This window comes from Arachis duranensis, chromosome 8 (assembly GCF_000817695.3).
Source record: "Arachis duranensis cultivar V14167 chromosome 8, aradu.V14167.gnm2.J7QH, whole genome shotgun sequence".
NCBI lineage: Eukaryota > Viridiplantae > Streptophyta > Magnoliopsida > Fabales > Fabaceae > Arachis > Arachis duranensis.
The window spans coordinates 39,898,038-39,910,945 of NC_029779.3; the positions used below are offsets into that span (position 1 = coordinate 39,898,038).

Sequence of the window (12,908 nt, forward strand, 5' to 3'; positions counted from 1 at the left end):
GGGTTTAGCCATTTTTACTGTCCTATATGTGACCCTCTCTTTTTTAAAGAGGCGGAATCCTTGGCCAACTGTAAACGCCGCAATAGCTAACTCACAGCGACCTCCACCACCGAAGGGAACACATCGTTCTTCTTGTCCACACTAAATTGGTAGCTGGAATTCATCATGCCCAAAGAGAAGAGCCCTGGCTTGAAGATCTTATGGCTCTGGACCTTTGGAACTGCTGCTGGTAATTCGCCTCTCTTTCTTTCTTCTTTTATTCGGTGCCCTCAATTTCGAAGAATCTAATACATTATGACCATTTTTTCTTTGGCAGTATTAGTTGGCAATGCGTTGAGGACAACAATAAGGGACATGGACGCGCTCATGAATGCCGAACAACAAAAACATCATGATCCCCCTCAAATGATAATGGATACGTTGCCTCCCCAAACTGAAGCTGATTTTCCTGATGATAAAACATGATTGGCTTATTGTTTTGTTTCTTTTTTACTTTTTGGGTTATGACTTATGATATTGAATTCTAGAGAGGTTTGTCATCTCTATTGTTGTTCAGAACTTCAAACAATGCGTGATAAAAGAGTGCCCACAACGTGTTTGTTGAATGTCGTGAGTGAAAATTGAGGCTTGCCTTTCCAGCTAATTTTGCATATATATATATTATCTCGGAATAATTTTTTATAAAATCCTCTCTTGGATTAAAAGTTTGTATAGTGTAGATCATGTCCCTTTTATATGAATAAAAATTTATGATGTTATAAATATTTAAAACCTCCATAAATATGACTTGTTATATTATAACAATATTGATCTTTAATTTTTACAAAATGTGAACAAAGAGCTTAATGATCCATCCATCCATCCATCCATCTTATCTATATAAAAATTGATCGACATATTTGTTTACAATTATAGATTGTCATTTCATCTATTACTTTATTATCACGAGTTGAATACTAATTCGAGATCCGGAAGATTCAAGTGCCGACCGAAAAAATTCTCAAAAGAGGTTATTGACAAAGAAAAATTCCTAATTAATTTTAAGACTCTTCAAGTGTGCCCACAACACATCTAGAGCTCATTTTAGATGAGCATAATGCTAAAACGGCCACTGAAACTGAACGATCTAAATTAATGATCTGGGCATCGAAAATAGACTCTAATTAAATTAATTCAAAATATCATATCAATAATTTACCTTTAGAGGTAGCCAAATTGTCCAATTTATGTGGCCACTACCACACTAAACTCAACAAAAATGGGCTCTGGCAAAATCATGCGCTCTTCAAATTTTAAAGTTATTCATGAATTTTTTTTGTTGATAATACTTTTTAGTAATCTTTTTTTCAATACCTGAATCTTTCGGATACCTAATTGCTAATTAGTAGTTAACTCTTATTATCACATAAGTTTTTTTTCTTTTTATAATTTTTATAAATTTTTAAATTTGTTTATTTCTATTTGCTCTTCGCTCAATAGCCTCCATTAGCGTTATCATCTAATTAATATTAGTAATGATTTTAATCAATGATATTATTATCTTCTAATTAATGAATTTAATATTATTATTAAGTTATTTTCTAGAAAAAAAACTATCCTATTATTTCTCTGTCATTAACTATATTTATTAAAACATTATTCTATTTTTATATATTTATGTTATACATAAAATAACCTATATATTATACTTTTATAGATTTTTGAATTTTAAACATGAAATTATAAGTTGTAAAGTCAATTGATATTCAATGATATTAAAAAAATCATTATAAAAATACTTGAATTTATTTTAATATTTTATAATTGTATTTTCTTTAGCTTATATACATGATTGAAGAATATTATTCAACCATAAGAAATGTTTTTAGTGAAGTACAATTTTATAAGTCAAACTTTTTTTAACTTATATATTACTTTTGTATTTATTTGTTACTTTTTTTGTTCAAATCTAACTTATGTATCAAAATCAAATAGGATAAAAATAAATTCCATTATTATTTTAATTATCTAAAAATTGTGTACAAAAATTTTATACCATTAGCTTGTATTAAGCGGGGTATAAATCTAGTTACGGTAATTTATTGGGTATAATGGTAAAACTAAGTTTTTATAGAAATATATAAACGCTGTTACTTTGCTTAAAATGACACGTGTAAGTCTAAGAAATTGTTACACTTCAAATCATTTTTTTATCAAAGTAATTTTTTTTGTAAGTCCCAGCATCTCTTCTAGAACATAACCCTTGCACAATATTATAAAATTTACCAAAGCATAAATAAACAATAGTTGTTGACAAATTAAACCAGATACGAATAGTCACCAAAAAAAAAAACCAGATAAGAATAAGAACAAAAAGGATAATACACCTCACATTTCCCAGCCATGTAAGAGGTTTGAACAATTTGATATTCATTTGAATTATTTGATCTTAGAATCGTTTCATCAATTGAATAGAACCAAACAGTTTGATTCAAACGAGAATCCAATTGAAATAAACCAAAACGAACTTGAATTGAGATGTGAATATAGCAATAAGGAAATTAAGACGAGAAAGAATGCAATCATTGCGAGAGACGAAAATGGCGACTACGAAAGAGATAGCGATGGCAATGATTGAAAGAGATGATAATGACAAAATTTTGGTGAATCGGTGATCTGAGAGAGACTTGAACCACGATGATGAAGGGGTTAATCGCTAGAGAGAAAAAAAAATCCAGTGTGGGAGTGTGCGATGTAGGCATCTAAAAATGGTTTTAGGGTCGCTTGGTTGGGACATGGTTGGAGAACATACACCTGACATTTTTCTTACACTATTCCCATTTTTTCCCTCAATTATTTTTCTTTTAATAATTCAGGTCACACATTCCCCACCAACCATTCGTTTCACCACAATCCAAATTCTAAGCCTGTAAGCCTTGAAAATGTTTTTTTCCCCTGGTTGGTTTGAAATTAGTTTTCAAACTAACATTTATAGGTTTCTAGGTCTATAAATGGCATGAATTTGAAATAAAATACATAAATTAATTGTGACAGAAGTATGCCTTGGGATAAGACTGGCATTGGTTTTGATTGTGCTCGTCATGATGCCACCGGCAGGTGGGTGAAGGGAGCTGCCGGTTGCATCCCAGCTGGGTCTGTTCACAGGACCGAACTCTTTGCGATTTGGAGGGGTCTTTCTCTTGCAAGGGAGTGTGGCTGCCGTCAGCTAGTGTGTGAGACTGAGTGCTTGGATGCGTTTTTCATGGTGACGTCCCACCTTCATGAGCCGTCTTTGGCAGAGGATGCTGATCTGCTCGTGCAAATTAGAGATTTGCTTCAGCTGAGTTGGGAAGTTCAGTTCAGCATTATCCCAAGAGAATCAAATTCTGTGGCAGACGCTTTAGCCAAGATGGGTGCTTACAACCTTGCTGGGGCTGAGGAGTGGCTGGATCTGCCGTTGGAGCTATGTGAGATCTTGAACAGGGAAGCCTCCATGGCGTGCTGACCCTGTTCAGTGTTTCTTGTTTTTTGCATTTTTTCCTTTCCTTTTTAGCTGTAACTCTACCCAAAAAATTTATAAAATTAGAATTTAAGGATAAGCTGGGGATTGTAATGGTTTAAAAAATTCAGCCAAGTGTCAACCTGAAAATTAAGGGGGAAAGTCTAATATTGATACACCTCAGAAGGTAAATAAGCACTGACATGAAAAGAATATGTAGCAGAAGCAGACACGAAAATTTCAATACGAATGCTTCAAGGGGCATGCAGTACAATTTCAATTACATGTTCAAGACCTACATGAAAATCAAAATTTGAATGACCATCATTAAATACTGCATGTGAATGCCATAATAACAGAGTATTATTTACGGAAGTAATCAAATGAATCAACAATTTTATATTCAATTTCTAATATAATTGCTACCTAAAAATAGGAAGTTATATAATCTTGAACATGAAAATTAGTAAATAGCTTTCAAAGTGACAGGTAAATCAATTTCTCCCTTTAAAAATAGGGCATATGGAGAATCAAGCATCACCAACTGAAGTGCAAGTTCGATCAGCATGGAAAATATCTATATTGGGAGTGTTAGGCACAATTCGTTCAATGGGAATAGGTCAACAAAAGTAAAACCTTCATTCAAAAATCAATATTCTACTCAATCCTAAAATTGTCACCCAACCTTGCAAGAGGAATAGAACCAAACATCAAAATTACATAAATAAACTAGTAAAACATACCAAAGCTACGTTTGTCAGTAACCATCATGTTTTCCAACTTTTTGGCAGCCTCAGTCATGCCGTGAGCATTGTAAGCCTGCATTAAGCAAGCAAAAGTGATGCTATCAGGTTCACAATTTCTTTCCTTCATTGCCCGGAAAACTTCACCCATCTTTTCTAAGTCGCCAGCTTGGCCATAGGCACTAATAACACTATTAAAGAAGGGAGTATCCAATACTACGTCGGAATTTTCTACATGCCTCATGATTGAGTCAACTTTGTCAATAAGCCCAGCTTTGCTATATGCATTGACAAGAGAGCAATAAGTTACAGTGTTAGGCTTCACACCTAGATGCTTCATCCTGTTGAAGTGTTTATCCATCTTCTCAATTTCTCCAGCTTTTCCAAACACATCAATAACCGTATTATATGTTACAATTGTAGGAGAGAAAAATCTCCGTTTCATAAAATCCATAACAGACTGCATCTTCTCATACATGCCTGCTTTCCCATAGGACTTTATCATCATATTGAATGTCTTTAAGTCTGCTTTAACGCCCATTAGCTGAAATTCATCATACCATTTCTCCATCTTGTCAATTTTCCTACCTTCTCCGTAAGCTCCTATAATAGAGTTCAGTGTGAAAACATCTGGTTGGCAATTGCCACTTTCAACCATATCCGCCAGTGAGTTTTCCATGTGTTCAAACATGCCAGCCTTACCATACCCATCAATTATGGTATTATATGTGACATTGTTACATTCAATGCCTACATAAGACATCTCCGAAAGAACATGACCAATTAAATCAAAACGTTGAAATTTTGTGCAGCTGCTGATAAGAATAGAATAAGTATATATATCCGGTTCACAGTCAACAACTGATTTCATATCTTCAACAGTACGAAATGCCTGATGAAGGGAACCACTTAGACCGTAAGCACCTACCAGAGCGGTGTAGACATCAACAGTAGGTCTAAGCCCTTCCGACAACATGATCTCAAAGAGCTGACCAGCCTCTTCAGGTTTCCTGCACTTGCCAAGCATCATCAATATTTTTGCATATGTTTGGCATCTAGGTTCATACCAATGTTGCCTACGAAGAAGTGCAAAAATCTGCAAAAAAGATGTCCATCAAATTTCAGAAAAGGCTAAAGCTAAACCCTAAACCCAATAAGTCCCTATAAGAATATACCTAAGAATATTCCAATTCTTTTAATATTTTTGTAACAAGGATCTAATTACAATTTTTTTATTAAATACCACGACCTAATTACAAACTTTTAAAGTATAAGAACCTACTCACAAATTTGGTAAAATTATAAGGACTTCCATATTAATTAAACCTTTAGATGATAATAATAATAATAACAAGAAGAAAAGTATTAAAAACTTGAGCAAAAGATATTGTGCTGCATTAGCTTTCTTTAAGTAACATTACACATTTCATCCTTTGATTGTCATGGCTACATTAACTTCCTTACATAGGAGATCAATGTCATGCTGACAGTAGAGTTAGTGACATATCACCTAAATATCAAGGATAATGTATAATTTTATAAATCATGGAGTGTTGTGTGTAACAACACATAATTCAAGAAAGATTAGTGAAATTTTTCCTAAGTTAAACCACCAAAATCATGAGCCCTATAAAATAATTAACACAAAAACATGCTAAAATGGAGTACACCCACCGATTCCTCACAATTTTCTTTTATTTTATTTCTTGATAAAAGAAACTCATTAAGATGAAAGGTAAAAATCATGGAGGACAACAATTAGAATTCCAACAAATGACAAACAAAACAAAAGCAGAGCTATCCATAAAGCATTGCTTTTGAATCTCTCATCATGTCTGAGATGGAAAATCCTCTTAACAAAATTAGAGCTATCTATAAAGTAGATGCCAATCATCTTATCCTATCCCATAAAACTTGTTTGTCAGAAAATCTTAAAACCTACCAATTTAAGAGAAGGGAGGGGAATGACAAGAAAGTGGCACATTTTATCTCCCTTGCATCTCAGTCTCCAATTTCAAAACTCCCTCCAAATTGGTGGACAAATAGGAACTAGCTAAATTTCTCTTTATTTTTCCCATCAAACTTATTGATCATCCAAACAAGAGAATGACATGTTCTATTCTCCTTCACTACTGGCCTTTCCCTTCTATTCCATTGAGAGTAGCCATGCCCTTCCATCATCAAGAAAACACCCACACATACGCTTATATGGTTAAGGAGATCTCCCCATAACTTGCCTAAGTACACAACAAGACACTAAACTTGCAAAACATTGGAGATATCATAAAACCAACCAAGAAAATTCATCATCATGTGTACATCCTCACCATTGATCACAACATTTTTTTACTTTTGATTTTTCACCATTGTTTGTTGTTAAAATTCATGGTTACTCAGAAGAAATATTAGAGTAACTAGACTAAAGAGAGAAAGATAATATATTCTGTTTAGATTCTCGTTTGTTACAATAGACCAATATATATATAGAGAGGAGAGTAATAAATGTAAAGCACATTTCAACTACTCTCCATTAATACACCATTTAAACTACTAACCACTACCTAACAATAGGATCACTTCTCATATTTCAGCACTCCCCCTCAAGCTTGAGCATGTAGATAACATGCATCAAACTTGGAACATAAATAACTGATAGAAGATATTATGAGATATCAAAGGATAATCTCTTTTATGTTTAAAACTCCCACCTCAAGCTAAAGCTTAATAAATGAAAACTATATTGCCAACGGTTTAAATTGGAAGCTGGAATCTAACACAACACCATAAACATCACTTTATGCCATGAGGAAAACTAGAGGCCAAATGCACAACATACCGATGTGAGACGCTTGGAAGTTAGGTGACATACTCCCCCTCAATGTGACAGTGGCATTGAACAATCAACCAAATACAAGAAGAAAAACATAGACAGCTGAGAAGACCACAAGGCCAAGGGCATAGACAGAAATGCAGAAAAGCGCAAAATAAGAAAGATGTGATCAGCAGTGGAGTACGAGACAGACACGGATGAACAGGGCAGTAGAGCCAGACCAAAACGGGAAATGCAAAAAAAATGCAACAGATGAAAAATTGTCAGATGTGAAAAAAACGACCACTTCTGGAAAGAGAACAACTAGGCAATCAAGGCGGTGCAAGAAGCGGCAGAATACAGTAGCAGATGCGCCCTCATGTGCTGGTGGAAGTGATGGAACTTTGAAGTGACTTGTTCATGAAAGAGAAGCAGCGTGTGGATTATCAGGCACGACACTGTTGACAGGGTTGGACATTTCTAGACAAGGAGAAGCTCATGATATGATCGTTGGTCAGATTGGATGACGGTGAACGGTGGCGGCAGCACCAGAGAAGTTCTGAAGGTGGTTAGATTGTTGGAAGGTGGTTTTGGGCTGCGAGAGTAATAAATGTAAAACACCTATCAACTACTCTCCAGTAATGCATCATCTAAACTACTAAACATTATATAACATTAATATTACTTCTCATATTTCAACAATTACTTTTTTCAAATTTTCACCCTCTTAATAGCATAATCTCATGAACGGTGAGATGCTCGACTCGCTCACTTGCAATTTGTACATTACAAATATCCTCTACCCTGTGTTATTGATTTTAAGAGTATACTAGATACCCAATTGACATGTTAGCCTTTATGAATCAAGTTCGTCTAAATTCATGAAAGCTCCAAGTTTAAATGAAAACTCTTGTTTGATTGCCTTGCCTCCATGCAACATTGAACATAAAAATGGCCCCTACATGATTTTTTGTTTAACTTGTCCCTAACATTTACAAAGAGCTTCAATATCATCCTTCTGTTATATGAGGATGAGGTGGATGAAGGGAGAGTTAGAACTTAGAAAGGGTATTGTAGGAAACTTTCTTTCCTCTTAAAAGTTTGTCACATGTTTTACAGAAGTATGATTTTTAAAACAGTTTGTAAATGTTAGGGATGATTTTGACAAAAAAAAGTAAAAAGTTTATGGACCATTTCTATTTTCACCCTAATTTGGAAATAACTTTATACATAACACAGCAAAAAGCATCAAACTAGAACCTACCTTGAGTGCAGCCTGCCATCGACACCCTTTGATGGCCTCATCCAAGGCTTCAAGAACAGCCTTGGGCCATAGCTGCCTGTGCTTCCATGACTTCCCTTTGTTTTCCACCCCTTTGATGGCAGCTTCCGTTCGCAGAATCCGCGATAGGTCCTTGTTGGAATCCTTTTGGATCCCAGGAGACAATGGTTTCAAGCCTCGCTTCATGAATTCAACACGAAGTGGGAATGGTGGGTTTGGAGCGGTGTTGCTGCGGCTGTGTTTAAGGAATTCCGTTGAATGCATGAAAGGGGCTGTGGAGGAGACGGAAGAGGCCCATCTAAGGCAAATGGAGTCCACGAGATGAATCTCCATTGGAGAGAGTGAGTGTGATTTCTGTGAGTCAGGTTGTGCTTGCGGGAATGAGAGGACGAGCACAACTACTAAATTAAAATTCCAATGCATTTAGCAATCCCATTGATCCACATTTTGGCACCACATTCATGTGTTTTCCCACCATTTTTCCCTAGCAAATCATAAGCATTACCCTTCATGCTCATGCATGTCAATTTTGATGTGTTCTGCAACAAAGCACTGATAGTCAATGGCAAAATAATGCATGTCATATCTGTAGGAGAATGAAGCATGCATGATGTGACAAATCAATTGGATTCTACGATGTGAGTTGATGTTTGGCTTCGTGCAGTTAATGCACAAGATGCTGAACTATAGATGATGCACACAGATTCTCATAATAACTTTGAGCATCAGCAATATTATATGCCCCTATATGTATCTATAAGTACCAAACTTTAAATCATAATCATAAGCAAGTGCAGTGCACTTTTATGATTTCCATCAATGTATCTATGTAAGCATCATTTATATCTTGCACCTTTTTTAGCCAATTCTTATGTCTAGCATAGGAAGCGTATTTGGCTAATTCCAACTTCAAGGATTCTTAGGCACAGATAGTCTTAAACTTTTAATTCCACAAGCTTTTAAATGTCTTTCCAAGACATACAAGATTCATAATTTCACCAAACAATTCGTATATCCTTCATTACTTAATATGAAACTCAAAGCCTTAAATTCATATTTCTCTTGACTACAACTTTTCCCTAGACTTTATGAAAACTACATTTATCAAAATTCTAATTTTAATTACTTTTAGTTTCAACCAAGTTAACTTAATTACTCTAAGAAACTAAAAATTAGAATTCTTGATTCATAATTTCTAATTAACCATCATTTAATGTTAACCTATGGGTAATTCTTAGTGATTACTTGAACTGTTTACTTATCAATTTGATATGTTTGTACTCAAAAGGAAAAGGCTAATGAACAAAAAGAATTAGATCTGTACTCCTGGTCTATTCACTCATTCATCATGATTTCCAATTGGATTTCTTGCAAAAATCCAAAATACCACAAGACATGGTGGCAACCATCAGCATGGTACCTATGTTTGACTCATTTTCTACATGGAATCAGGGAGCAAACTGTGTTTTGTATAATGAATCAAATTTAAAACAGCCAAATAAGAGTCCCAATAGACATAAAGGAAACAATTCAACCTGCAACAACTTCTCCCCATGTGGATCGTTTTACATGCCGTTTCCCAGACTTTGAAGTCCCATCAGCACTCAACTCTTCATTCTTTTCTTCTGCCTGGCCTCCTAAAAAATATAATACCAGGATTAGTACCATTCCTTCAATAAGTTCCGAAGAAGCTATACAAGTGACTACCATACTTTCTTACCTCGAATTACTTACATGACAACAACTCTAATGGTACTCATTAAAAAGCATCTAGTTACATTTTCTAACTCTAGTAATTAATCCAAAAGCCACCTAATCCAATTAGTTCTCTAGCCACAGAAACCCACATTTCTGCTCTAATTAACTTATATAAATCCTAGTTGACCATTTGCAAAGCTTAAACCAGCTTATTCCTAAGCTTAGAAAGAACATCAATTAACCACTCTAACCAACATGAACATGTGTTAATAATCACCCACATGCATCATCATTTTAAGCTCAGTTAAACCATAAAAAGCTATTATCAACGGCATCATCAACTCAATAATCACAATTAACCAAAAAACCCTACCACAGAGCTTAATTTGATAGTCGCAGAATTTTAGGGATAAAGGCAGTTAGCAGAAGCAGCAACAGCTCGGGCAGTTTCAGCAGTAACATGGACGTCGACTACCACTACAACTCACGGCAGCAGTTCCAATAAGACAAAACAGAACCAGCGACGCAGCCCGAATCCGGTGAAATAGGGGCGGTGGAAGAGAGAAGGCAGAGGTGACGGCGTTGGAACAGGTTCAGAAGCAGAATCGGCAGTGGTTCCGGCAGCTTCAGCGGCAGCAGTTCCAGCGGACAGGGACGGCAGGGCGTAGTAGCAGCAATGGTTTCTCCCGGCGACTCTTCCTCTTTTTCGAGCTCGCCTCTTCTCTCTTCTCAACCTCCCTTTCTCACGGTCTCACTTCTCCTCTGCTATCCACGACTCTTACGTACGTGCAACAATTACAATACCGCCAACACTTCCACGCCACTCCCTTTGGCCTTCCCTCTCGGCCTCTGTCTTAAAGCGGATACTCCAATGAAGTTATCCAATTTGTCTTCCGCTGTACTCTCATCCAAGACCATTGGATGGATTTTGATAGAAATAAGAGTGAATACCTAAATCAATTTATTCGAGGGACTACCAGGCCAAAAAAAAATACCTTTTTCGATTTTGGATATGTAACTTCGTGGGATTCGTTATTTCTATTGTTAATATTGACACGTGATTTAATCAATTTAATAAAAGTAAAGATCAGAAATTAAAAAAAAAAAAATTGTTAAGAATTTTGCTGTTTTTTAAAGTAATTGTTAGACACTGTTTAAAAATTAAAAAAGAAGAAGCAAATATTGTGTAAATAACTAAATATAGATTAATTTTGATTGGATCAACATTAAGATTCAGAAAATCGGATCGATTATCAAACCACTTTAGTTACTGATTTAGTAGTTTATTGATTTAACCGATTTAACTGGAAAAACCGCTTTAAAATAAACACTTGATTCTATAAAAATTCAATGAATAAAGCAATTGGTTCTAAACACTCTTCTACTGTATTTGTTTATTTCAAAAGGGGATTATAAACAACTAGTTTTATGAATAAACAAACTACAATGATATGCAATGCCAAAAATAGGTCAATGATAAAATAAAAAAGGGTTTCTCTCTTCAATTTTATGTTCAAGCTTGTAGCATACCAGAATCAACAGAATAATACCGTTAAAATAGTCTCCCTTCTTAATTCTTATATACCTCAAAGAATTTTCTACAAAATGAAAATTGAACACAACACATATATTTAAAACAAAAACAAAACAACACTCAGAAATCAATCACCTCTTCTAAACACAGCCTTAAAACAAAACAAAACAACATTCAAAGTATGAGCATCTATTCTATTATATAAAAATCGGATCTAGACGCCTAGCGAGGGGCCTCTCGACTTGCATCTGAAAAATAATAACACAGTATAGAATGAGAACCGGAGGTTTTCAGCATGGTAAAAGTGTCACGCGTATAATAAATAAGGTCTTGAGAATGCCATAGGCAATCCTAGAACTCTGTTATTCAGTTATCCAACTTAATTACTAAACAGAAGCCATAAATAGGGGTAGGTATTCTAAATCTGCCTAACTTACCCAATTTCAAACCTAACATAACACCAAACCATTTCACCTTTTTCTCCATCCCGCCATCATCCATAATGCAACAGAAACAAGCAACCAAACAAGTTCACGCACAAGCAATGAGCAGATAGTGCAAGTAGCAAGTATAACAGGTAGCAGGTGGTATATATCAATTAGGCAAACTCAGAAAATGCATAGCAATCAAAACAAACAAATGCATATGATGCATAACTGTCCTATGGCTAATGAGGCTCATCTGTCGGTTATCCAGCCAACCTGACAAGTCCGAAAATCTTAGACTGTCCCCCGTCGCGCATTCCCAAGAGTTTATGCATATATTCTACATTCAACATCAAGTAATCGCTCAATGGGGACTATCCATACCCAGGAATTTATACGTGCCCAGTCACTCTTACGACGTAGGGTCAACAGCGTGTCGAGGTTTAACCTGTAGCGACCCTTAGCTTTAAAAGTATAAATATAAATAAGTTATAATTTATTTTATAAATTGGAGTTTTCTATTTTTAGAAATTATTTTATTATCAGTAATTGAACTAATTTTATAACTATTTGAATTCAATCAAATTCACATTCTTATATATGTATATTTTATGATGAAATATTTTACATAATTAACACTATAATTTAGTAATTTATAAGCAATGAAATTTATATATATATATTTTAATTTAAGTAAGTGATATTTTAATTTAAAAATAGAGTTTAGTTAATAATATTATTATCGAGTTCGATATCTGTCGATATGAATAAATATTGGTATTTTTTGCTGAGCTTAGCTTTGCTAATGCTTTACCAAATACCTTCTACCTTTAAATTACTAATACCATTTAAATTAATAACTCATATATTATTAATTTTATATATAAATTATTATTATTATTATTATTATTATTAATAATAATCACAAAGCACGAAAAC

General features: G+C 34.7%; 2 protein-coding genes across 5 annotated transcripts; one reads left to right on the plus strand and one right to left on the minus strand.

The window, feature by feature from the left end:
• Positions 1 to 652, plus strand: LOC107462773 (uncharacterized). The gene is made up of 2 exons (XM_016081432.3): positions 1 to 229; positions 317 to 652. Exons 1-2 carry the CDS (start codon positions 166 to 168, stop codon positions 463 to 465), a joined length of 213 nt encoding a protein of 70 aa, XP_015936918.1. The 5' UTR covers positions 1 to 165; the 3' UTR covers positions 466 to 652.
• A 2,147-nt stretch (positions 653 to 2,799) lies between these two features.
• Positions 2,800 to 10,979, minus strand: LOC107462772 (pentatricopeptide repeat-containing protein At3g53170). Of its 4 annotated transcripts, XM_052252713.1 has the most exons (6): positions 10,384 to 10,979; positions 9,848 to 9,949; positions 8,295 to 8,851; positions 4,222 to 5,317; positions 3,622 to 3,773; positions 2,800 to 3,540 (listed from the first exon to the last, which is right to left on the minus strand). In XM_052252713.1, the coding sequence occupies exons 3-5, from the start codon at positions 8,733 to 8,735 to the stop codon at positions 3,733 to 3,735; spliced, it is 1,578 nt and encodes a 525-aa protein (XP_052108673.1). In that variant the 5' UTR covers positions 8,736 to 8,851; positions 9,848 to 9,949; positions 10,384 to 10,979; the 3' UTR covers positions 2,800 to 3,540; positions 3,622 to 3,732. The 4 variants fall into 4 exon arrangements, with proteins under 4 accessions (XP_052108673.1, XP_015936911.1, XP_015936912.1 ...); XM_016081425.3 differs by lacking the exon at positions 3,622 to 3,773 and having other exon boundaries at positions 10,384 to 10,978; XM_052252714.1 differs by lacking the exon at positions 3,622 to 3,773 and having other exon boundaries at positions 3,504 to 3,621.
• Positions 10,980 to 12,908: the final 1,929 nt, after the last annotated feature.

Excerpts from the sequence above, each read along its gene's own strand:
- LOC107462773 (XM_016081432.3), top strand. The coding sequence starts at position 166 with ATGCCCAAAGAGAAGAGCCCTGGCTTGAAGATCTTATGGCTCTGGACC. Across the intron at positions 230-316 it reads GACCTTTGGAACTGCTGCTG|TATTAGTTGGCAATGCGTTG; the intron begins GTAATTCGCCTC and ends TTTCTTTGGCAG.
- LOC107462772 (XM_016081426.3), bottom strand. The coding sequence starts at position 8,735 with ATGCATTGGAATTTTAATTTAGTAGTTGTGCTCGTCCTCTCATTCCCG. Across the intron at positions 5,318-8,294 it reads GATGGCAGGCTGCACTCAAG|ATTTTTGCACTTCTTCGTAG; the intron begins GTAGGTTCTAGT and ends TCTTTTTTGCAG. Across the intron at positions 3,541-4,221 it reads TACTGACAAACGTAGCTTTG|AGTTACAGCTAAAAAGGAAA; the intron begins GTATGTTTTACT and ends TTTTTTGGGTAG.